Source organism: Sitophilus oryzae, unplaced genomic scaffold, assembly GCF_002938485.1.
Source record: "Sitophilus oryzae breed Bouriz unplaced genomic scaffold, Soryzae_2.0 scaffold_1297_pilon_pilon, whole genome shotgun sequence".
NCBI lineage: Eukaryota > Metazoa > Arthropoda > Insecta > Coleoptera > Curculionidae > Sitophilus > Sitophilus oryzae.
Genome location: NW_022145945.1, coordinates 4,766,936 through 4,793,770, shown reverse-complemented (window position 1 = coordinate 4,793,770; position 26,835 = coordinate 4,766,936). Strand labels below are relative to the sequence as shown.

At 30.4% G+C, this 26,835-nt stretch overlaps 1 protein-coding gene across 7 annotated transcripts; it reads right to left on the bottom strand.

Annotated features, from left to right (window-relative positions):
- Positions 1-615: 615 nt before the first annotated feature.
- Positions 616-25,043, bottom strand: LOC115874625 (choline/ethanolaminephosphotransferase 1). 7 transcript variants are annotated; one of them, XM_030889837.1, is made up of 9 exons: positions 24,813-25,043; positions 24,512-24,740; positions 24,216-24,456; positions 24,004-24,162; positions 12,937-13,068; positions 8,070-8,228; positions 7,889-8,014; positions 7,065-7,212; positions 616-1,697 (listed from the first exon to the last, which is right to left on the bottom strand). In XM_030889837.1, exons 2-9 carry the CDS (start codon positions 24,721-24,723, stop codon positions 1,651-1,653), a joined length of 1,224 nt encoding a protein of 407 aa, XP_030745697.1. In that variant the 5' UTR covers positions 24,724-24,740; positions 24,813-25,043; the 3' UTR covers positions 616-1,650. The 7 variants fall into 7 exon arrangements, with proteins under 7 accessions (XP_030745697.1, XP_030745696.1, XP_030745698.1 ...); XM_030889836.1 differs by lacking the exon at positions 12,937-13,068 and adding an exon at positions 22,992-23,123 and having other exon boundaries at positions 617-1,697; XM_030889838.1 differs by lacking the exons at positions 616-1,697; positions 12,937-13,068 and adding exons at positions 3,255-3,570; positions 22,992-23,123.
- Between the last annotated feature and the right edge of the window lie 1,792 nt (positions 25,044-26,835).

The following is a 26,835-nucleotide window of genomic DNA, read 5'->3' as shown; positions in this document are numbered from 1 at the left end:
AACTTTAAAAAATTGATTTTGATGTCAATATGACTCCCATTTGTAGAGGGCGCGACCTACATGTGTTTTAACTGTTTTGAAGAGCCATAACTTTTCGTCCGTACCTGTATAAAAGTACCTACTGAGTGAAAAAATATACATTTCCATAACTTTTTTCGTAAAAAGTATCTCTTGGTAAAAATCGCTACGAATAACCGTTCTCAAGATATTTAGAATGGAAATAGTCAATACATGTCAAAAAATAAACACGTTGAGTAGATACTTATTTCACTGAAATAATAAATACGGGAAATTTTTATCTTTATAAATTAATCATAAATTTTTCTACCAAGAAATGATGATAATACAGTTTCTGTTGAACTTCTGGCACAAAAACATTTCAAATTTATGATTTGAGTCTAATACCATGTTTAATTTATGTCAATGATGACAGGTATTGATAATTTCGATTCCAAATATCTCGAGAATCATTACTCGTAGCGATTTTTCCCAAGAGACCTTTTTTACGCAAAAAATGTAAATGTATATTTTTTTTACTCAGTAGTTTTATACAGGTACGAACTAATAGTTATTACACTTCAAACCAGTTAAAAGGAAAGCCACCAGTTTATTTGGAAAAAATCGAAATAAAAATGAAACTTCTACAACCTGTATCTCCTAAACTAAGTTTCCGGAATACAGTTCGGACCACCCTGTATAGACTAATTAATGTATTAGACGCAAAAACATAAATGTGCTGTTACACAACTAGGTATATTCATAAAACTCATTCAAAAACTCACCATGTTTTGTTTTAAATAACCATTTATTAGCTTATAAGGGAGACCAATGATGTTATATACCGGGTGGTTCAATTTAAGTCACGTCAGAGAAGACATTGTATATGTATATGCTCTACCTAACGAATTAGACGAACTACCTTGTATATATGTATTTAAAAAGTACTGCATTCCAAAAAAACGTCAAGTGTGCATTTAATATTGTATTTTAATAAATTTCTTTTTAAAACTTTTATAAAACGTTTACCTTAAAAATATTTAATATATTATATATTATAGAAAAAAAAAACAATTTTAAGAATAATTGTACACAGTATTTTTTATTTCTGCACAAAATTTATGGTAAAAAGGACAAAAAAATATTTATCAAACATAGTATTATATAGATTTTAAATTGGCACGAAAAACAATAAATTCAGTGCCATATATTCGTTTAGTATTTTTATGAAAACTAATTATTAACAAGGAAAAAAACACCAAATAAGATAGAGCTTAGACTACGTGTTTACAGTGTGATTTAGTTAAGTCCTTAAGGAGAACAGGATTAAATGTGTCTAAAAATATATATTATTACTTATCTGGACTAAATCACATTGTAAATTTTATTTCTGTAAATTATACTTATTGGTATTTATTTACACGTTCATTTATTTTTATAAATTAGGAATTTATATAATGTATAAATGTTTTAAGATATTTTAAAATGTGTTCTTCAATGAAGAATTTCGCCAAAGATATTGTGTGTTATTTATTTTGGAAATTTTAAATAAATCTGTGAACATATGATTTAAGCTCGTTTTATTTAACCAAAATATTATACTGCTTACATATATAAAATAATAAATAAATTTATTTAATTTGTTCACTTTTATCATATATCTTCTTCGTTTTGTAGAAGAAGCGGCGTAACATCCTCATCTGAAAAAATATAGTTCAATTGGTAGAGCCTCATTTATTTCTAATATCTCAGACTGTGTCAGAAAGTTTACTAGGTTAGGAAGCAAAGCAATTTATATTTCCAAAATTCCTTAACCAGTGCAGTAAAGTGGTTTAGTTTATAGCAGATCAAAGTGACTTAAAAAGAAATATGTGATTCTACATAGATCTAGTGTTAGTGCTAATATTATACCGTCACTACAACAGGATCAAAAAAAATATATCAAAGACTTGTTAATAAAACTTTTTATCGTATTTTCTATTAATAGGAAGGGAAGAATAAAATATATAACAGTCCCATCATTGACAGGCATTTCAGTTGATTTTAAAAATTCCGACCGCAGCGCTCCATACGGCAGAAATCAGAAGTTGTCAGCTCTGTATTTCACACAGTTCCGATGTTGATCGCATTGAAATAATATTAAAATCGTAGTTTTGTCATAATATTTAAGTATTTTAGTTTTTAATAATGCAGTTATTGAAACTATAAGACACACAGGTACGAGGTTTGTGTGATGTAATAACGCTGTTTCGGGTAGTAAAAACTAACTTAAAAGAACTCGAACTGAGCGTCGCTTTGTGTTGTGACAATTTCAAAAAAAATTGTCGAAACAATGTTAACACGTAAAGGAGAACGTAATTACGTGGTTGTTGGGTACGATAATATTCAACTTCATATTCAAACTTTCCCGGATCATATATGTTTGGATATGGAAAGTATAATTCATATCATGTTACTTCTAGTTTTGATAATTGACATCATGTATATTAATCTCTATTAAACCTGATTTAACATTCCTGTTGTCACACTATATCAAATAGATTTTATTAGCATTTAAGAAAACAGTTGTCGAAAAAATTGTTTAAATAGTTAAAATTACATTACATTAAATAATTTAAATTTATACTGGCTCTTTATGCTTATACCAACTTAAATTTATAGAAGTTATGTGAAATGGACTATAGTAACACTCAAGTTCACACTTCAAAATCACAAGATTTCTACATGATACTGAAGAAGCTATGGATACTTCTTTGTTTTGCTTCTTCATGCGCATGATATCTGGAATCTTTGTTTTGCTGATTGCGTAACAAAAATATAACGTAATATCACAGATTATACAGATTATAAACTTATCGTCAAAAGCATTTCGTTCAAAAGCATTGTTTTAGGTTACTAGTTTGCGCACATAGCACGCACACTTATGGCCTCTAAAATTGTGCACAGCGCCTGACCGGCCCAGTTATTACGCTGTTTAAACGCGAGTTTATTTTTGCGCACAGGAAATTTAACTCGTTTGCTCATCGTCATAAAAAACAATTTTCGTACCAAGAATTAGGGGTAATATTTTAACTATTGTTTTTTTCTCGTTGGTCTAGAAGTGTTGAGAAAGAAGTTGTTAATAAAAGCCTACGCAATTACCAATATCCGACTGACCTACCATAACCATATACATAAATAGTCTTAACCTTATTTTTTCCTACATTAGTGCAAAAAAGGGATAGTTATTTCTAGGGATATGTAACAAAATAAAAATCTACTTTAAATTCTTTATATCAAACTGTACATATTAACAATTTAAAAAAAAACCTTTCCTTTGCCAAAACCTAAATTAGTTCTATATTATATCACACGAAAACTAACACAGCTTTCCTTCAATTAAACACCTAGTTTCATTATCATAGTGTCCTTAAGGTTAAGTAGCATGACATGATTAAATTACACTTCATCCGATGAATGTTTTGTGCTAAGTTATTATTCCTGCGCATCTATATAATAGAGAGATAGAGAGAGAACAATATGGTTACGATCCAAGATCCATTCGCTACCTAGACTTAACCAGTGGATCAATAGCTGTGAAATAAATTAATATACATAAGTGTTATACAATTTCGAAACGTTCATGAAATTAAAAAAAAGAATGTGTGAGATGATGAAGCCCTTTACTTATAACAAGGGAGGCAATATAAGACGTATTTTATATATAAGTAATACAACGAATTTATACAAGTAATTGCACTTCATTCAAAATTTTACATTTTCAACTAATTTGATAGTCATCATCCTATACTAAAGCATATTGACAAAAATATTAATAACCTAATTTTTTTTAACCCTAGTTTGAAATTGGCGCGAAAATTGACATGGTGCGCACGCTTTATCAAAGCATAGATAAAGGAAATAAATTTAGATTGGAAAGCCCATCAAAATATATAAGTGTTTTGGGTGGCGACCGTTGTACGCGATCTGGCGCTGCTATAGCGGTTGCTAAGAACAACCGCCAAACAATAATAGAAATAATTTTCTCTTGTCAAAGTCAGAATCTTCAAAAATTATAAAATCTTTAAAAATTTAAACCGCCTTCATTGAAAAAATACCGAAGTGTTTAAAGCGTCCATTCTGAAAATAATTATTGCTATCTTGTGAGTTTAATTTAAATTTTACTTACTCAAACTCGTGATAATTCTAAAAAAGTGGCATTAAAAACTAAAAACTGTGTTGTGAACTGTGAACTGCAGAAACCATCGAGGATCGTGGCATACAGTGACAGTAGTCGGTTTCCAATGTTCATGTATTTCACATACATGTCCTTATATAAAATAAAGTTTCTTGTATGCAACACACTGTATTTTACTTATAAAATTAATTGAAAGTAATACTAAATTTGAATAAATATTTGGCGACATAACTCCGGAAAAAGCCGAACCAATCCGAAAATATAAAAAGCTTTGGGTCGCGACCGTTACAAGAATAGCGCCAAATAATGTTTACATTGTCCTTATGGACACTTTCCAATCTAAACGTGTTTCATTTATCTATGTATGAAAGGTACTGTCTGGCCACAAAACCATCAAACTAATTCGTTGTATTACTTAACGCTATAACAACTAGGATATTAATAACCAAATCTTTTTTATGAATTTAAATAAATTAGTAAATAAAGTAGATATTCTTTGGCACCTTTGTATCATGAAATATTTACGTTGAATAACTGACATTTTTACAGCATTTATATATTACCTACTAATGTCTTGTATATGATTCTTATCTAAAATAGCGTACATTTTTTACATCGAAATAATACATAATCATCAATGAAGCGTTTTAATATACAGGATGTGCTCTGAGTATTCTACTGTCAATCGAGGGTAAAAATATTGACTTCTATCAAAATAACTTTATAAACAAGTAGTTGTTTTCAAATTTACTAGAACATTGAGAACACAGTTTGTATATTTTGTGAGATGAGGTGATTTAATATTTTAAGCAAAAATAGGTTTGTCTACATTCACTAATTGACTATCTTAGCAATAAATTAAAGCTTCTTAACCGTTAATAAAATAGCACAAGGCCAAAAAATGTATGTTAAATTTGTTTTTAAAGCTTTGTTCCTACATAAATATTTATAAACAAGCCACTAAATTTTTGAGCTTTCACTTGTATTTTTAAAAAATTATATCGAGAATTCCATTATTTTTAGAAACAGTTAACTATTTTTTATTATAGTCCTTGATATAGACTACATATCTCTTTAAAAAAGTTAAATATTCTTTAGATATATTGTAATCTTGGTATTCCAATCTATTTGGGCTTCAAGCGACTAAAACACGCACAAATATACAGTGTGTATCTTCCAGAAAAAGACAATAATGATTACGAGTATATCAGCAACTTGTAATCCGATTCAGTCGATCGGCTTGAAACATTTTTTATTCAATCAGATAAGGATAGAATGTACAAAAAAGAAAGATAAGTATATAAGATGAAACAAATATTTTAGTGAGTTTGGTTGTAAATAAAAGTTGTAGAACGTCCAATTTTACATAAAAATGGTCTTTATACTTTTTTTTAAAGTTCAAATAAAAGTTGTGGAGCATCAAATTTTACATAGAAATGATCTCTTTTGGCTCAAATCAAAATTAACCGAGACAGGATGGATGGTATTCTTTGTTGGTGTCTAATCCAGGAATTTATGATTTATAAAATATATTTGCTGGTTTTAGTCACTTTTAAGAGATATTTCTAAAAAGTTGGATTCTTGCTATAACTTAATTATAGGAACAATACTAAAAATTATAAATATTTCAATTCAAAATAACTTTATTATAAAATTATTCTTTCTATGTAATGTAAAAAACATACAAGAAGTAAATCTTTTTTCGACTGTAGCAAACGAAAAATAAGAAAGAGTTATAGTAAATATATGATAGGAACTCAATTTTATATACATTAACCCAAAACAATACTGTTATAAGGCTTGTTCGTTTCGAATTTCAATAAAGAAAAATTGTAAATTTTAAGCAATTAGTTAATATTAATAGATTTAACTGTTAACAATCTCAAATGGACTCTTTTTTGAAAATAATTTCAAATCCTTCACGCTACTTCCCACCAGACATCTTCGCAGCTCTACGGCCTCACCTGCCACTATTTGTAGGGACTCCAAACGGCCACCCTCGGCATTGTTTTTTTATACAATCATAGACCTATGAATCAATGAGCCTACGGAAAATGGATGTCGTGCAGACTATCTTTAACGTTTCATTTAAGTTTAATGCTAACTCAAACATTAAGAACTATTGTATCTGACAACCGTAGAGCTACGAAACGTTTTTAAATGGATCTGGCACCGACTTTGCTGAAGATTTCATATAGAAGTTCTAAAAGGTGATAATTTGTGATAAACTTCTTTACCTTAATCAGTGATACTATCCAAACAATCAAGCCTATAATTTGTAGAACGTGGCATTTTTGATCATTAAGCTTCATTCAGAACTTCAAAATTAGTGGACTTATTCAATGGTTTCTATTAGCGTAGAAGTTTGTTCCTCTAATATCAAAGTAAGCACTCACAACGTTCAAATTAGTGGTAGTGATCTTCAATGAGTGGAAGAAGTTAAAAAAACTTTAAACTTTTCCATTAATTATACTTCAAAAGTTGCGGGGAATGTCATTTTGGCGTTTGATAATCATCGGTCAAGAGAATTTGTGGTTAGAAATCAAAAGTTTATTGTTTTATAAGCTAAATATTAGGCTTTCTCTATGGATACAACTGACTACCGCAAGCTGTTGCTAGAATATTAATTTTAATTGTGTTTTTTAGACATTGTAAATGATGGTAAACTAAAAAGTATAAAGTGTAACTGAAACCACTAATTTATTCCACTAATTGCGAGGTTCTGAATGAAGCTTTTTAAGTATGAAAGGAAAATGAAACCATAAACATAAGACTTATATCAAAAAGAAGCAGTAGACATTTAAGATGTACATTAAGGTTGACTTGCCCCATATTCACAGTTTTGCACTTTTGTTACTACGTGTTTTAACTCTATTGTGAGATTTCGTACCGTTTTTTTCGGCCACAGAAGGCGGTTCGTATACTTTTTGAGGCACCCCTGGAGGATAGGGTATCCTAAACAATTCTATTCCAAGGTGAGTACAGATTTCCTGACAGACCCTGTTGCAGTAGATGAACAGATCCAAAAGGACCCATATCTGAAAGAAAGAATTCATCCAAACTGTTATATGTGTTTTGTTTGCTAGGAATTGTATACATTTTAAAATGTAGGTATATTATCATATAGTCCATACCATTTAAACTTTTAGTCACGTTGCCCGCTTTTTCATATTTTCTTTTAATGAAAATATTTTAGGAAACCAAAATAAATTAATTGTGAATATATAAACAGTTATTATTTACAACAACAAAACTCACTTCCTTCACTTAAGGGACATAAAGGGCCATAACTATCGCTTTCACGTCAAAATATTATAATAAGGTTGCGATGACTTTTTTTCAACGGCTATTAAGCTATACACTTCGCACTAAAAGAGCTTCTAAAAAGAACAATGTTCTATCGCAAGGTCTGCTAGTAAAAATATTTAAGCTTAAAGTATCACAAAAACTCGTAATACAAAATTAAAGTGTCAAAACGAATGACAATGTCAGGAAATAAATAAATACATGTGGCAACTTGGCATTTTTTACAGCAGAGCTACCACCTGAATTCACAGCGGGAAATTTAAATTCCAGTTATTCAGCCGAGCGCCGGAAATGTCCATGATTGGTAACAATGAATTTAAAAATCGCGCCCTCGATTACGTAACTAAAAGTTTAATTGGTATCGCTTATAGGTATATTATGAAGTAAATTTTGATTGTCATATCTTACCAAAGCCATCCATAACACGACATATTCGTTAATAAATGTATTAAAATACTGATTAAAGAACAGCATCGCAGGTCCTACCAAGGAATAGTCCCACATTTGCATCTCACTTTTCGTCATGTGTGCAACCTAAGAATTATGTTTTTTTAATTTGACCATTTTTAAATTATAACTATCAACATACCACTAATCTATTTGTTACTTTGGCTGCAACCAATCCAAAAGTAAGAATGTACAATACTGGATGGGTTTCATAAATAGCTTGTTCAGACTTTTTGTAGATTATGAAGGCGGGTAGAACCACTAATATAATTGGTATAACTGGAGATAAAACACTTGTGCCCTAAAAGATACAATGATATATTATTATCGATTATTTGATAAAACAGATTTGTAGTTAAAACCTGATGTTAGTCTACGACAAGCAATATACAGGGTGAGTCTTAAATGTTTTCAGGGCTGGTAGATCTCGATAAAAGAAACATGTGTTCTCTTTACCGTTTTTCAAATAAGTCCAAAATATCCGAGTTATACAGGGTGGCGCACCTCATTCACCTCGGTTGATTATACGAAAACGGAAATGTGTAGAAACAAAATATTTTATGGGTATATGTGGAAAGGCAATGTGCATAATTTAAAATTATTTTGAAATGTACAGGGTGTGTCAGAACTAAGATCCATACCAAAGTTATATTTTATATACTTTTCAGAATTAATTCTTGTGCTGACTTTCAAGCCAGAGGGGGGGGAACCCGTCTATGAGTTTTTTTCGCAAAAAAATGGTGTTGAAAATCGTCCATTTACTTTTAAAGTTTCCTGTATATTTTAGAAAACTTTTTGGAACTGCCTGTTCATCGCAAAATTTCCCTCGATTTTAATGTTTTAATACATATATTACCATGGTTACGGCACTAAAAGGGATACAGAAAAATTCGGCGACTCCCAAAATTTTTTAAAAATAAATCAATTTTCTTTAAATTTTCAAACTTGAATATACAGGGTGGCTCACCTCATTCGCCTCGGTTGATTATACGAAAACAGAAAGTAGAAACAAAGTATTTTATGGGTATATGTGGGACGGCAATGTGCATAATTTAAAATTATTTTGAAATGTACAGGGTGTATCAGAACTAAGATCCATACCAAAGTTATATTTTTTCTTATGGAACATTTTATTTCATTTTTGGATTCTTGGGCATAAAATAAGGCATTTATTATAAGTGTTTAATATGTCCAAAAGCTTTCGTTTTTGAGATATTTAAAGATATGTAAATATGCATGCTGTAATAAAAAAGTTTGTCAACACCTTGTACAATACTTTTCAGAATTAATTCTTGTGCTGACTTTCAAGCCAGAGAAATAAACTTTATTAAAAAATTTGATTGCTTCCTTAAATGTATACAGGGGTATCAAAAATTGTTGGTCTATTTTAAATATTTATTTTACATAAAAACTTCGTTATTTTAAATGCAACACTATGTATTTTTTTAAATAAGTCGAAGCAGATTTAAATGCTCTTTCAAACTATATTAGGGTTTCCTATACCTATCTGGCTCAGATTTTGAATAAAAAGCGATTTTTCAATAAAATGGTAATCAAGATGGCTGGTGTCGCCATGGCAATTTTCTGGTGACACTTAGTAGCTATTTTCAAAATCGACTTTATTATATGGACTTCATTTAAATTTATAACAGGTTATTTTTATTTAATTTACTTACAAAAAGGTTAATAAGTAAGTATTTATTATTTTATTAAGAAAAATGAAGCAGTATCTGCTGGTGGACGGAATTGATATGTTACTAGTGATTTTATTTTGTGAGGAAAATTGCTTGTTGACCTGAAGGATTCTAATTTGACAAGCGCTCCTTTGAAAAACTACTTTTCCTATTTCGCAGAGCTGATAGTGTGGTATATGAAAAACCTATTAGGCAGAAACCTGTCGTTGAAAGTGAAGAAAATGAAGTTGCCTTAATTGGTTCTTTTATAGAAAATCCAATACGTAATTATTTTTATTTACCATGAATTCAAAACAAGTCATTGTAATATAAATCAAAGAAGAACTACTTCATTATTTTTCTTGATAAAATAATAAATACTTACTTATTAAACTATGGTAGGTAAATTAAATAAAAGTAAACTGTTATAAATTTAAATAAAGTCAATAAACTAATGTCGATTTTGAAAATAGCTACTAACAGTCGCTAGCAAATTACCATGGCGATACCACCCATCTTGATTACCATTTTATTGAAAAATCGCTTTTTATTCAAAATCTGAGCCAGATAGGTATAGGAAACCCTAATATAGTTTGAAAGAGCATTTAAATCTGCTTCGACTTATTTAAAAAAATACATAGTGTTGCATTTAAAATAACGAAGTTTTTATGTAAATTAAATATTTGAAATAGACCAGCAATTTTGGATATCCCTGTATACATTTAAGGAAGCAATCAAATTTCTTAGTAAACTTTATTTCTCTGGCTTGAAAGTCAGCACAAGAATTAATCCTGAAAAGTATTGAACAGGGTGTTGACAAACTTTTTTATTATAGCATGCATATTTAAATATCTTTAAATATCTCAAAAACCAAAGCTTTTAAACATATTAAAGCCTTATAATAAATGCCTTATTTTATATCCAAAAATTCAAAAATGAAATAAAATACCGGGTGTTCCATAAGAAAAAATATAACTTTGGTATGGATCTTAGTTCTGATACACCCTGTACATTTCAAAATAATTTTAAATTATGGACATATTGCCGTCCCACATATACCCATAAAATACTTTGTTTCTACTTTCTGTTTTCGTATAATCAACCGAGGCGAATGAGGTGCGCCACCCTGTATATTCAAGTTTGAAAATTTAAAAAAAATTGATTTATTTTTAAAAAAATTTGGGAGTCGCCGATTTTTTCTGTATCCCTTTTAGTGCCGTAACCATGGTAATATTAAAACATTAAATACGAGGGAAATTTTGCGATGAACAGGCAGTTCTAAAAAGTTTTCTAAAATATACAGGAAACTTTACAAGTAAATGGACGATTTTCAACATCATTTTTTTTTGCGAAAAAACTCATAGAGAGGTTCCCTGAAATCGAAATATACTACCCCTAAAAATATTTGCACTTATTTAAAACTCGCCTTGTATAATTCCAAGCCTAATGACATGAAAATTTTAAATGAGAGAAACATCTAATCAGATAGTTATGGCCGTTATGGGACTTATGTATCTTAGTATTGTAAAAACATCGTATTACCTAACCTAAGCAAATTTAAAGTCTCAACACTACTTTAGTGAATAAATATGTATAAACATTTAATATGTAACATCAGATTTTAACTGCATTGGACGAAAGCCATAAGTTAAGCCGTTAATAAGTAATAATAACATACACCACCTAATATGTATGTATAGTCTGTCCAGAGCCATAATACAATACGTCTTTCGACAGAGGATCTTCTAAAAAATTGTAGAAACAAATTTGAAGTTGAATAACAGACAATACACTCATATGTATTACTTCGCTGGAAAGAATATACCTACTTATTACTATAATATTTACAAACATTCGTAGTATTAGTAACACACATATTTTAGATCATGCAAAGCAAATGGTAAAGCGACAATAGACAAAGGATTAGTTGAACAAAACTAGAAGCAAAAGTTAACATAATTGTACATACTACAAACAGGTTGACAGTTGGAGCAATTTTGTATGTGTACATGAAGTGAAACGTGAAATGATCAGGTGTTCTATGATATTTAAATTTTGAACCAAATTATTTCATTCTGCTCTTCTTAATATTCATATTAGCAGTATGGAATTATTTGAAAATATTCGAATATTTGTTTGACGCTCTGTCTAAAATGCCATAAAACATCTGGATGATTTAAATGAAACACTAGTAATAATAATAATAATTCACTCTTAATGTCTATAGCACTGCTGCGAAATTGCAAAGTCAAAATGGTTTTAACTAATTAAAATTATTAATATGAAATGTGTTTATCCCAAAAACGTTAAATTTTCAAACCTAAAAATAAATAATTTGAATAATTAAACAGACTATAACCCTTGATTAAAGAAATAAGATGCGCAACCTTATGGGCGATTTCGTGGCACAAAACATGTCCACGATGTAGCTTAGCATTGCGCCGCCGCCGCTGCGCGCTGATATTCGTTTACAGCGCAGCGGTATAAAGAATACTGTACCGTAGTTCTGCTTTCAGTTGACAAAGTGAGTGGTTGCTAGAGACAGTATTGCCAGAACTACTGATTAATCCGTAGATTTACGGATTTTGGGTACAGTACGTTAATAATACGGATTTCCTATCATTAAACAATTTAATATAATATTGATTAAACAAAGAACAGCGTCAGAGTTGGCTTGGAAATGAAGATCGCTGTTATTTCATATGTAAAATATTATGAAAAATGTCAATAAACGTCATTTCCAAGCCAACTAAACGACTTTTTTCGATCATTCGACATATTCAGTAGGTACCTATAAAAGAATTTTTTATTTCTGTTGCTTATTCTATGCTTAACACGAATAAATTTTCAATACATAAACGCGGATTTTTCATCCAAAAATATTGTTGTTAAACGTATTACCAGATATTATACATTTTAATATGGCAATACTGTCGCTTTCTGATCCACAACGTCTTCGATATGCCTTCGCTAGCCGAATTAGAGAAAATGAATTTAGCGTTTTATGCGATGCGTTGACCGCAGAACGGTGTGGCAAACCAAATCCCACCGTACAGCACTTGACACGTAAGGGGAAATCAAATCAGCCTTGTCACGAATTCGCCCATTAGGTTTGATTTGGATAACAATAACTATGTAAAGACCTTCGCTACAGACTCTGCAGCTCTCGGGTAAGCATTGTGAGACATTAACCTGTAGAAATCAGAAAAAAAAAGAAAAAAAAGCTAACCGGTAACCTAACCCGACCTGCAATTTCCCAGCAGAACAAAACACTTGACCGCTATGTGACTAAAAATGGTGTACACCATCCATTTCTATAGCTATTATTCATCTCACCGCGACAGTGGATCCGTTCTTTCCTACGCCGCCTGCCAAAATGACAGATAGGTTTGCCTGCGCCAGATAGACGTAAACCAGACAAGCTATGCTCATAGGAACCAGCTTAATCTCGATATCTGTAGTGGGTATCTTTTGAAACAGAAAACGTTGCAGAGTAAAAAAAAACGATTTTTTGAATAGATTTTAACGTTAGTTTTAAACAAATACTAGTAATTAAATTAGATTTGAGTTATAAGTTATATTGGGTATTAACAATTACGTAAACCAAACTTTACAAGGATAGTAATCACAGATTATAAACTTTGTTTTTTCTTTATTGTTTTTCGTGGTTCCAATTTTCGGAATCGGGCACTAGTTAGGTTACTAGTTTGCGCACATAGCACGCCCACTTATGGCCTCTAAAATAGTGCACAGCGCCTGACCGGTACAGTTATTAGAGAGATATCGGAAAACCGAATAGCGTCATGCAGTATTTACGCGTGCCTTATCATGGTTACGATATGCGCGAGTCATTTTTTAACGCAACACCCGCTAATAACGTTACCGCCTGATGTAATTTGCGGATCAATTACACCAAGCGCTATTTCTAAATAACGTTTAAAAATTGCTTAAATGTGTGGATGTGTTTCTTTGAATCGTTTTGAATTTTTACATGGTATTAGTTTTAATTAAATAAATATGGCCCAAAATATGGATTCCACCTCTTCCAAAATTAAAGAACCTATAAAGAGGCTTAGGTTTACAGCAGATGATGACTTAGCCCTTCTAAGAGAATTTGTTTCTTGTTGCCCTAAACCCACTGACAGATGTTGAACAATAAAGCACTGGAAATAAGCACTTTAGCCCTTTAGTTTTAAAATACCTAGTAAACAAAATAATTTCAAAGTTAGGTTAAGTTTAAATAGCGGACGCGACGCGAACAGAATTCTTTCCGATCCGATAACTATAAATGAAGAGAGTTAATACCACCTCACGCAAAGGAAATAACACCTGTCCTTATTAACGTCCATGCACGCTATTCGGTTTAGCGATATCTCTCTATTACGCTGTTTATTGTTATTTAACGGGAGTTTATTTTTGCGTACAGGAAATTTTCCTCGTTTGCACATCGTCATAAAAAACAATTTTCGTACCACGAATTAGGGATAAGATTTATACATATAGTATACCTAATCTGTGGTAGTATTCTTTCGTTCTGAACGAACTGAACATTTTAACTTAAACTGATTTATTCATTTTACGTGGTATTCTTCCGTTTTACAATCAGTACCCCCACCTTTCTAATTCAAGTGATTATTTTTTAGTTTTTTTTATATTTCGCATTTCCATTTTCAGTTTGGTTTTCTAACCTCAACATTTTTTCTGTCAATGTTAAACCATTTTTTCATTATTTTTTGTCAGGAATTACTCAGGAAATTTCCAAAAATATTTTTTTTATTATTAATATTTAAATAAATTCTAAACGGACAATCGGTAAACAATATAACAGTTAATATATTCACGTTTTTTATATTCACGTTAGATATTCCTCTTTCAACGATAAAATACCAGACTGATATTGACACAAGATACAGATTTTGGAATACTTTAAATATAAAAAAATGTTCATTTTTTAATTCTCCATCTAACAAATTAATTTTGAATGTAGACAATGATGCAGTATTAAAACTAAAAGAATTTCGTACTTCCATTGTCTTTTTTTATTTTGCTTACACAACGTTTCGGTAAACAGTATCACTGACCGTTATCAAGTGTGAACCGTTATCAATCTATCAGGTCAGTGATACTTCTGACCGAAACGTTGTGTAAGCAAAATAAATAAAGACAATGAAAGAACTTTTTTGAGCCACCCTGTAAATGTTATTTTTTTCATGAAATACATGCTAACACATACTTTAGGTTGGTACTTTCTAAGTTTTTTTATTATAGGAGCTGAAGATGCCCGACGCACTGTTGCCGGGTCCGTATAAAGAATTAGGAACGACTTTGAACCGTGACAACCCCTATTTATTACCCCTATTTATAAGATCATGCACAGAATAAAAATAGCTTTAATTTAACATAAAAATGATCAAAAAATTTTGGTAACGTAATGTCACCTCCAGAATCAGTTATTAGAGAACAACGGCCTACGGTCGAGTCGGCCGCTGCTGGCACGTATACGTAGACGTAAAGAATCTTTTACGTGTAAAAATTGTAAAAATATAAGAAATGCGCATGCGTACGTAAACGTTTACGTGTTTGTAGTCCTGTGCCGTTGTTTTCTATTATTATTAATTAAACATAGTAGCGACAACTTTTTGATTGGCACCCTGTTAAAAGTGTATTCCCCTATTCATAAATATACGTATAGGTTTTGATTAAAAATATGATGAGCATAATAATCATGCAGTGAGATCCTGTACAATCAGGATCAATCTGGGTGGAACTTACTTCTTGATTCGCGTTAATGGCCATAAAGCCATAATAGCCTAATAACTTAGCTAACGTTTATAGTCTGAATCACGAAGTAATAGGTCCCATGCAGTGTAATGCCGGGTCCAGACCAAGCAGATAAAACAACGACAAGACAAAAACAATCACGATTTACGACAAAATTGCGACAAATCCAATGCATTTTTGCGACATTTTTATCTCATTTTTGTTTTGTTTCAAAATTCGGAGACTTTTTAATGTCCCGTCTCGAGTCGGTAAAGATCAAAGTGTCGATATTTTGTTCGTATATTTTACGACAAGTTGTCGGCGCAGTGTGGATGGCGTGTGCTGCCCAACAGTAGGATACCAGTGAAATCACACATGGTTAATAAAATTCATTCGCAACAACTAAACTTTTGACTTTGTTGTACTTTTGTCCTTGCGGTGTGAACAATTTGTCTCAAGTTTGTCTTGTCAGAATTCTCCATTTTTGTCGCAAGTTTGTCTTGTTTTTGTCTCAAAATCGTGTCAAAAATCCTCTCAAAATCGTTGTCGCCTTGGTCTGGACCCGGCATAAAAAATATATCAGATTACGTATTTTAAATTTCAATCTAGAGTGCCAGAGCTGTTTTAAAAACATAAATTTTTAATCAGGGAGCATTGGAAAAATAGATTTAATCGTCTAATGTTTTTCGTGTCTTGTTCTGCCCAGTTAAAAGATGCCCAAATCGTATTTTTAATCATATTTCAATTTTTTCAAATGGAACAAAGGTGGCTTATTAGTATATTTGTAAAAGGCATTTTTTACGAAAAATTTTATACCACCCACTTGGTATTTCGAGTCAAATTGTAGTTATGAACTGCATGTTGCAATGGTTACAATTTCAAATAAACAAACCATATGCAAAAATGTAAAAAGTTGACATATGATACGTCATTCTATTCAGAGTCTCATTTTCTTTCGAATAAAGTAAAAAAATTCCGAGAGTGTCATTAAAAAATCAAAAGTTGTAGTCATTTCTGGTGAAACAGGAAGTGATCAAAAACAATTGTCATATACTAACAAATCTCGTTTTTTATCTGAAAAAAATAAAAAAGTTATAGGGGTGTGTAGCCACTTTTGAGACGCACCCGGTATAAGACTATCATTCATTTTTGAAAAACAAAATTCCCTCAAAAACCGCCCTGTAGCTCTAACTGTCAATTCACTGACTTTGGTTTATCGCTCTGAATGGATTGCAACATAACATTCAAATAATGCAGCCAAACCAAACCATACTACCGAAATACGTAGTACAATGCCAAATCTTAAAGTATATGCTATCTAGGAATCAAACATTAAAGTTAAGTAGAATAAAAATTGATAAAGACAATTAATTCCCATTTTATTATATCCCGTGTCAACCTGTTCAATCGTTATGTATTTATTAAATACGCAATAAATTTAATAAAATAAGTAACTTATTAGTTTACAGGAGTATTAGCAATTTTTTTACAAAAAAGTACATCTACATATGCTCGCCAAGATTAATTTTTGTAGGATCCTATTTAATTTTAAACAAGTACAGAATAATAAAAATTGTTAAAGCTAGATTTATTAAACAATCAAACTTGTAAATTATTTAAACGGATTTAATAATTTTAAAGTATCAAAAATATCAAAGTCTTTAAAAGATTTTTTTTATGACGATACATTTTTAAGTGAATTTTTAAGATTATACAGGGCGAGTTTTAAATAAATGCAAATATTTCCGGGGCTGGTAGATCATATTTGAAAAAAAATAAAAACATATTTTCTCTTTACCGTTTTTCAAACCGAGTTATTTTACTAATTTCCAAATAAAGAAAAGATTTTTTGTTTATATTTTAAGAATCACTGAATCTTTTCTGGGTTTTCTTTTTTCTAAATTTAATCCACTACCGATGTTACCACATTATAAAGAGATTCTGTTTTTTAAGTAAAAACTAAAAAACCCCAATTTTTTTTGAAAAAAATCCTAATTTGAATTTTTTTTTCGCGAAAATAACTTCATAATCGTGTTTCTGAGGTCGGAATATACTACCCCTAAAAATATTTGCTTTTATTTAAAACTAGCCCTGTATTTTGTTCATGATCCTACAATACGATAGAAAAAAAAACGGTGCAGAGTTGGTTTCGAAATCAAGACCGGTGGAAATGTTTAATGCCTGTCATGGGTTAATATTTCCAAGCCAATTTGACGCCGTTTTTTCGGCTACCTATATTATTAGATCATAAAATCTGACAAACATTTAGACGCTTTTTGTGTAGAAGAAAATATTAAATTGGCAAAGAAAGCAACAGCAATAGGAATCATTATTGAAAACGTAAACATGTCTTTTAGTCAATAAGATATTTTTGGCATTCTAAAGTCTTCGGTATATAAATTACATAATTAAATGTTATATTTAAATTATGTTGATTATTGTTTATACAGGCTATTCAAAAAATAATAGCAGATAACATTAACTGTGGATAAAATTAATAACGGGATAAAATTCATACTAAAAAATAAATCAGAAAACATACCTTTTCATTTAAATTATGAGGTTTCTTAAACATATATACACATTTGATATATAATAAATACGAACTTTCAATTTAAAGTGTGTTTTTATGTTCAGAGAAAATTCATCAAACTTTTGAAAATTGTCTATTATAGTGCTCGTTATACAGGCTGACTCACAATCATGGCTGGTTAAACGTGTATGGAGATATGATACAAACATGATCTTGAATAAGCATTGACTAAATTATAAATTCTGCATATTGAAAAGGTTAAGGAAAGTCGACATATTCGATCTGTCTAAATCAACTGATTGGATAACAAACAAGGAAATCAGAAAAAATAATTATTTCCGATTGCCTAAAAATCGTTAAAATTATTGTTATTTTACATTCAAGCCTATGTATATTATTTAAAAACTCGAATCCCAAATAAAATTGCTTTTCAACGATATATCATTTTCCTATACCTAAGCCTTCTGGTTTTTTCAGTAAAGCCATTTAAAAGATAATAATTCTATTATAATTGTCACCATATAGTTTCATTTAAAATAAGAAAGATTCTACCACTTTTCGAATGATACGACAACACTGTAATGCTGAAAATATTTTAGAAAGATGGAACAGGTGCCTTTATATAAAAATCCAAAATTTCAAAAAAATTATATAAGCGGTTCTCCATAAATGTCTAACGTGCCATCGCCGCGCCGTGAGTCACCCTATATAAGTTATATTATTATTATATTACAGAGATATAAAAGATCACTTCAAATCTACAATCTATTAAAATAGCTTGTATAACAATTAATTGTATAATTAAAATCAATAATGTTCATTGTCCATCAAACCCATCCCCTATATCCTAATAAAAAAAAACATTCTTTAAACCTTATAAGCACTAATTCACATTCAGATCAATTTTTATTACTACCGAATCAATTAATAAAAAGAAAAAAAATATACATCTGCTGACAAAATAAATTCTTACTGCAACGGTAGAACCGTTTTTGCCTTTGCCTCCTTTTTTCAAATTATCTTTAAAATCGTTAAGCACGGCTAGAAACCCCAAATGGAACGCCGTACATACTACTTGGGATAGCGTGAACTCTGAAAATACCTATAAAAATCGTTCAGAAAAATTATTACAAAGAAAACAGACAATTATGACAGCATACTGAACAAAATATGACATAGCTTCAGTATAAAAAATATATTTTATTACTCAATAAACAAACAACGAACTATAGAACACGAAATGCCTGTAAAATGTAGAGGGGTAGGTATATAGGGTGAGTTTCCTACGATGTTCTCTATGGACATCTCAGAAACTACTGGAGATAGAGAGTCGGTTAAATGGGGAAAGAATTGCAATTTTGTGGGGTCATAAATATGCGCCTTTCCGATTTTTGAAAAAGTTCATGGCTTACTAGATATTTCGAAAAAAAAACAAATATTAGCTATTTTAAAGATTGTTCCTAATTCCATTATAATCTATTTTAGACAAAAAGTTTTCAGATAAAATTTGTAGATAATCACATCCCTAATGAGTTTGTGTTCTCCCATTTTTTCTAAAGCCTGTCATTTTTTACATATGACACCAACATATGTTTTTTTAAGTGGAAACCATAGTTGGCCATGACTTCATAAAAAGCGCCATTTTTTAAACTTTTCAGCGATATAAGCTATAATATGTTTTTTTTTCACAAAAGTACTGAGTTATAGCCAATTCTTATCTTTCTTGACTAATTTCACTTAGTTAGCCATGGAAACGTTCAATCGTCGTTGCTCTCAGAAATGTGAAACTGTCACATCCAGACTTAAATTAAAATAAACAAAAATTGTAAATATGAATTTTTTAAATGAAGAAAAGCGTGTAGGATTATTGTTTCAACTTTTCTTGGCCATACAGTTTGGAGGATACGTTCACACCGATGAACGTTACTTACGTTTTTTGGAGAACTGTTTTCAAGATGTTAGAAAAGCAGACCTATCCATTTTAGATTTTTTTATGCGGTATGGTTAACAACAAGTTTTACAAAAGAACTTATGAATTAAGAGAGGCACTCGAAGAGGCGGTACAGGAGAAGTTTAATCAAGTCGACCGGTCGTTCTGTGAGAATAGTTAGAAATTCAGTTTGAAAAAGATGCATTTATGTACCCAAAACAATGGCGGATTTTATGAACAGTTTCTAAAATAAATTAAAGTGTATGCAGTGATATTATTTTTTTAAGATTTATTTTGTGTAATGCAAATTGTAAAGAGTCGTTTAATAATATATTTTGTTTTTTTTATAAGCTATACATCATATCAGTTTGAACATAACAAAATAAGAACACCATGCCAACTAAGTGAAATTAGTCAAGAAAGATATGAATTGGCTATAACTCAGTAATTTTGTAAAAAAAAACATATTATAGCTTATATCGCTGAAAAGCTTAAAAATGGCGCTTTTTGGCCAACTATGGTTTCCATTTAAAAAACCAAATGTTTGTGTCATATGTCAAAAATGTAAAAAAATAAAATGTAATAAATGTAATGATTTAGAAAAAATCGGAAAACACAAACTCATTAGGGATGTGATTATCTACAACTTTTATCTGAAAACTTTTTGTCTAAAATAGATTATAATGGAATTAGGGACAATTTTTAAAATAGCCAAAATTTTTTTTCGAAATATCTAGTAAGCCATGAACTTTTTCAAAAATCTGAAAGGCGTATATTTATGACCCCACAAAACTGCAATTCTTTCCCCATTTAACCGACTCTCGATCTCCAGTAGTTTCCGAGATACCCATAGAGAACATCGTAGGAAACTCACCCTGTATGTAACAAGTTACTCACAAAAAAACATATATGTATTGCTCCCACTAACCCGAAATAGCTCCCACCTACAAAAAAAAATCAAAAAGCATCCTTCAGGTGGGATCTATCATATGGCATTTAATTCTGTTAGTTCCACAATAAAGAAAAATTGTTCAAAATATCTTGTTTACACAAATACCTTTCATGCAAACTGCATTGTAAATTACAACTTTAATAATAAAAAAGTAACTTCTCCAAAAAAATCAATTATTCGAATATTAATATAGTCTGCCCAACGAGCGGATCTATGACATAGACAGCTCTAAAGTCTTCTATAATTTTTTCGATGTCGACTGTCGAAATCGTCCCTAACTTGTTGGACAGACCGTGTATTTTATTGTGGAAAAAAATAGTATGCTTTTCGGAGAATCACTAGAGGGACATTTTGAACTACTATAATTAAATATTGACTTTTGTGTTTACATGATCAAATTATGGAGTGTAGAGGTAAGGAGAAATATCTCGTATGCGACTTTATTTGAAAAAGTGGTCACCAAAATGAGAAAAATAAGGGTGCACTAAACAGCGGCGTAGCGTAGCGTCAATAGAAGGGGATGTAATAAGTAACTGAAATTGACATTTTACCAACACAATAAAGTTTACTTCATTTTTTATTAAAGTCTTTAATTTTGAAGTGTTACAAAAATAAAATATACAAAAAATGTAACAGATTAAAAAAAAATAATTAAACCAATTTAAAATAAAAATCAAGTGCGAGTCGGACTCGCGCACGAAGGGTTCCTTACCATTCATTATCTATACATTAGACACTATATTATTATAAACTTTTTTTCCAATTTAGCTGAAATTTTGAATGCGCGTATTTAAAAAAATGAAGAAACACGTTACTAAAAATTGTATTAATCAATAATAAATATGTAAAAAGTAAAAATAAATATGTAAAAATTAAAAAAAAAACGATTAAAAAAAGTCGCCTTGACTAGCATTCGAACCTGCCTTACTACGGCTCCAACGTCATAGCAGCGTAAAGTCCTAACGCTTTAAACCACGCGGCCACCGAGGACTTGAAAGATTCTATGTAAAATTCTTACTTAAAAGATAATGTTTAGTGAAAGTACTTGTTTATTTATAAACATTTATTTAATTCTGTTTTTAGTATTTGTTCTTATAGCGGCAACATAGATACATTATCTGTAAAAATTTCAACTGTCTAGCTATAACGGTTCATAAGATAGACCTTTGTGACAGACGGACGGACAGCGAAGTCTTAGTAATAGGGTTCCCGTTTTTACCCTTTGGGTACGGAACCCTAAAAAGAACTAAATTTAGGCAAGAAAAAGCTGTGAACGTATCTGTTACATAAAATAGTAGACAAGGCCAAAAAAAAAAGTTTATTGAGTGCCTTACAACCACATAACCAGTGTTTACTTTTATAAACATTTTCACTAAAATGACGAATACACAATTTGTTTACACCGCGAACGAGATGTGTTTATAAAACCGCATCACCTACCGACTAAAATAGCGAACGAGAGACGTAACCGCTGCCGGAAAGTTCGCTGACCCCGGCTCGCGTTTGGCGGCGTTCAAGATGTAACGATGACGCATCATCGCACTGTCTAGCGTAGGTCTTAGCGTTATCTCTAAAGTTCGACCAATACACGCATTAAATAATTGAAATTGAATTTAATTATTTGAATAAATTTGCTGAGAATTTTAATTATTATAGGAGATCTCAGTGACTTTTGTAAATAAAAAGGTATCACAATATTTTGGATGCGGCGCATCACCCGCATCAATGGAAACTTCGCCGCTAGGACTAAATAACCACAGTGGCGTTAACAAGCAATAAAATAATCAAACTAAACGCAGCGGTTATAAATAAAGTGAAGTTAGTAAAAAAGGGAGACAACACGTGCCTTCACAAATCGCATATTTATTTTTTTTAATTATTTCCTATTCCAAAAATTTTTGGAGCTTCTTTCAAAGGCAGAACTTTTGCTACAGCAACGCCATCTTAGATGTCCCCTGTTTGATGACCACTTTTCCCCACAATATACGAATATAATGCCCCTTTCCTCTCTACCCTCCATAGATCAAATAGATAGTTAGCAACAATCACGAATACAATAAGTTTCAGTTTTATTTTAATAATCACACAAAATTGGACAAGCAAAGTATTAATGTCCAAGTCAAAGGAGTTATACCATAAGTGAAAAAACCCAAGACATGCTCGATCACCCCAAAACAAGACAACGATGGCCATTGGTCAGCATCGTGTCAACTTACGGCAACTGTAGATCCATTCTTGCCTACACCTCCCGTAAATACGACTACTAGGCTCCTGTAGAGAGACCAACCACCGCAAAACAAGGTACTGAGTGGAATCAAGTACCAAAGAATAAATGTGTCGCTAAAAAACTGATATTAATGTTAAAACGTATTTTCTATGCTTTTCCATTGTTCGTTCAAAATCATCTATGATTGATGAAATCAATGATTCATCACTTCATCTAAACGAATAATTAAATGATTCATAGCAAATTACAATTTATGATAAATTATTCCACAAAAGAAAGTTATTTATTTATAGATTTAACAACGAATTGGATAATTCAGGCATCACCAGACCTATATTTGCATAATTAAGTAAATAAAAGAATCAGATAAGAATGCTCTTAGTCTATTTTTAGCATTTATTGCATGCTATACTATATTTCATTTGATTTTAAATTAAAAAATACTCCAGAATTAAAAAAAAATGTGAAAACCATATTGCTGCTTTAAAGTTAAGTAGTTTCACAGAGAAAGTCTGTAGTATCGTATAAGATTTATTTTTCTTTTATTGATTTGCATGAAATTTGTCTTTGATACTGATTGTGTCATAATCTGGAGCTTCAACAGATTGTCATAATGCATTTTCAATCAATAAGACTCTTAAAATGATATAATAAAAAAATAGATTTAAACATTTCTTAGCATTGCAACTAGATATACCTAGGTATATTATTTAATAAACTCAATAGATTAAACAAAATGTTTAAAACTTGGAACAAACCAATATTTCTTTACTAGTGGGCACAAATTAAAGACTTATGTCCACTTGCACCGTTTGTATAAATTTTGTTTAAAGGCTAAACAGTGATTAACTATAATAAGATATTATATAGTTAATCACTGTTTAGCCTTTAAACAAAGTTTATACAGTGCAAGTGGACATTATTAAACTTCCTAATAGAACAATAATCATGTAAACTGAATTAAATTCAGATAAGAGTTGTAAATTAAAATCGACACTTACCTTAATAGACCAAATTTGAGTTCCAAAAATAGCAGATGTTAATAAAATACCCATAATAGTAATTTGAGCTTCAGTAACATCAATTTTTCCAAACCTTAAAGTTCCCGATACATATGTCTGCCAATGAGCACAATAAAAAAGTGTCATAGCACAAAAACTCTAAAAAATACCAAAATATATATTGTATACAAAGCAAATATTGAGAGATTTACCTGGAAAAACATCCAAGCAGGGTAATTGCCTAACTGCACTGCCGTACATGCTGATATTGCAACAAATACTGTGGATAACGAATCACAGCCGTGATCAAAAAGTTCACCCAAAGGATTAGCACTATTCGTTCTTCTGGCTTGTTTACCATCGATAGCATCAAGACTCTGATATATAAATAAACCAAGCGCGCACAATGCGCACGTCCATCGTGGTGCTTCTTGTTTTGCATCAGGTGAAAATCTATGGTACACGAAGAATTAGACTAATATAAAATAATAAACTAAATAAGACTTACGCAACCAATAATAGTGCGGTAAAGATGTTTACAACTAAGCCCATTATTGTAAGTAGATTTGGAGCAAACCATAACGGAATTCTTAAGACGAGCCAGCTCCAATAAGGCTGCAAAATCTGATCACAAATACTAACACTCTGGCAAGCATATTTATGCTCTTTTAATCTCTTCAGCTGAGATTCGGATAGAATTCGAGATTTAAAGAATTTCATTTTTTATCAGTCTAGAACTAAACGTGCCAATAGCGTAATTTAATGGCTATTTTAAGGAGGTAATGAAATTGAAAGTATTGAACATTTACCATATATATGAGTCCTAACCGCACATTTAAGATGGGATTATTTCTGATGCTAATAAATATGTTTGTGGACCAAAAGGTTAGTTTAGAAAACAACTTTATAGTAAATATAGAGTATCACTCAATAACAAAATCCCTTGTAATTTATTTAGATACATAAAAATAATTTCAAATAATAATAAAAGTTAATTATTTTCTTTTTGGCCACAGAGTATGACTTATGACTATGACTATGACTTATATGACTTTTGAAGTGCAATACTGCCAACTGATGCCAACTCATTGCATCATATATCATGATTTTATTAAAATTTATTTTATTTTGTCTAATATTTGTAAATATGTTGTAAACTGTACAAATACTGGGGTAGCTGGATATATATTTTTTTTTGTATAATTAATAATAGTAAAATATATTTTTTTTCATTTCATATATATGATATATAAAATATATGATAATATTGACTAGAGTGACGCGGTTGGTACATAGTTGGTATCAAAAAGTTAACCTGATAAAACAGTGTTCTGTACCCTAAAAAAAACATCAGCGGGTGTTTCAAATTCGAGTGTTAGTGGGCGTTTTTAAATTATTGGTAATTAATAGAATATCCATTTTAAATTCAACCCTTTCCACACAACCCATTCTAGAGGGAAATTTTTCTTTTTATTAAATAGTAGCTGATCAGGTAAACGTTGTTTTAAAATATAAATTATTCCTATGACGCCCATATCAATTATGAACTGTGCCGACCTAAGGTGCCGACCATAGAATAACTAACTGAAAGAAATGAAAACTCCTATGTTAAAGCCTGGAAACACGCGCTCGACGCGACCCAAGCGGGCTACTGGCAGAACTAAAAGTTCGCGCCATATTTTTAAATGGACCTTTACTGCCAGTGCATAAGTTTTTTACTTATATTTAGTAATTTCAATCTAGATTATGAATTTATTTGTAACAAAACACTTTACAAAATAAAAATAATGTATTTTGATACAAATAAATTAATAATCTAGGTTGAAATTATCCCTGAAATTAGAATAAAACACGAAAAATCTGTAACTTGATTATTTTATTATAACATTGTTAAAATTACATATAACACATTCAACACTATACAAGTATATATAAAAGTTATCAGAATTTATACAATCAGTTATAAGTAATTATAAAAAAGGGGTTATAAATTATAAATAAATAAATCATTATATAAAAGACATATACCTAGTTAACGTGTATATAATTTGATAATATAACTTTAATCTCAACTTTAATGACCTATTCAAATAGAAACATCTTACAATTCGCGTTATATAATACACAAAGCCAAGGGGGTAATACCGCCAAGGGACAAAATTGTTAGTAAATCTATTCTCGATGACTCGAAGCATTTTTTTACAAACAAAACAGGACATATAAAACTTATAAATAATACAAGGGTATAGAAAATATATAAATAAGTAAATACAAATATATTCTCAAACTAAATGATTAATGATTATACTCGTTTAAATAAATAAATGATCTTTTTAAAATTACTTGTTTGTCTTTGCAAATTTATTTAATATTTATCTAAAAGCGAACACTTACATAAATTACTGCACAACCTTTAAAATTAAGCTTTTAAAATGTGTTATACAAATTCTTGATTCGATATAAATTCATTTAAATAAAACTTTAAAATTAATGATCTTCCAAATTTCTGAGACAGCCATTTTGTTGAAAGAATTTGTTTTGATTATGAGAAATTTCATAAAAATTATCACAGGGATCAATTAATCTTATATATCGAACTACTTGGCTCTTAAATTTCACAATCCTATCGTCCAAAATACTCTAAATTCGAGAAAATCCGTAAAATATTCCCATAAAAACAAATCACAATTCACTTCATTCACTTTCACTTTACCGAAACTGACAGACTGGCCAAATATGGAATGACGTTTATTTTTCAATTTATTTTACTAATCTAACTGATCCGGGTCACTTAGAAATTAAATTTTTACTAAATTATTTAATTATAATTGT

Coding starts and splice junctions, on each gene's coding strand:
- LOC115874625 (XM_030889832.1), bottom strand. CDS start 24,723: ATGAAATTCTTTAAATCTCGAATTCTATCCGAATCTCAGCTGAAGAGA. Junction 8,015..8,069: donor AAGTAACAAATAGATTAGTG/GTATGTTGATAG, acceptor CATAATTCTTAG/GTTGCACACATGACGAAAAG. Junction 7,213..7,888: donor TCGTGTTATGGATGGCTTTG/GTAAGATATGAC, acceptor TCTTTCTTTCAG/ATATGGGTCCTTTTGGATCT.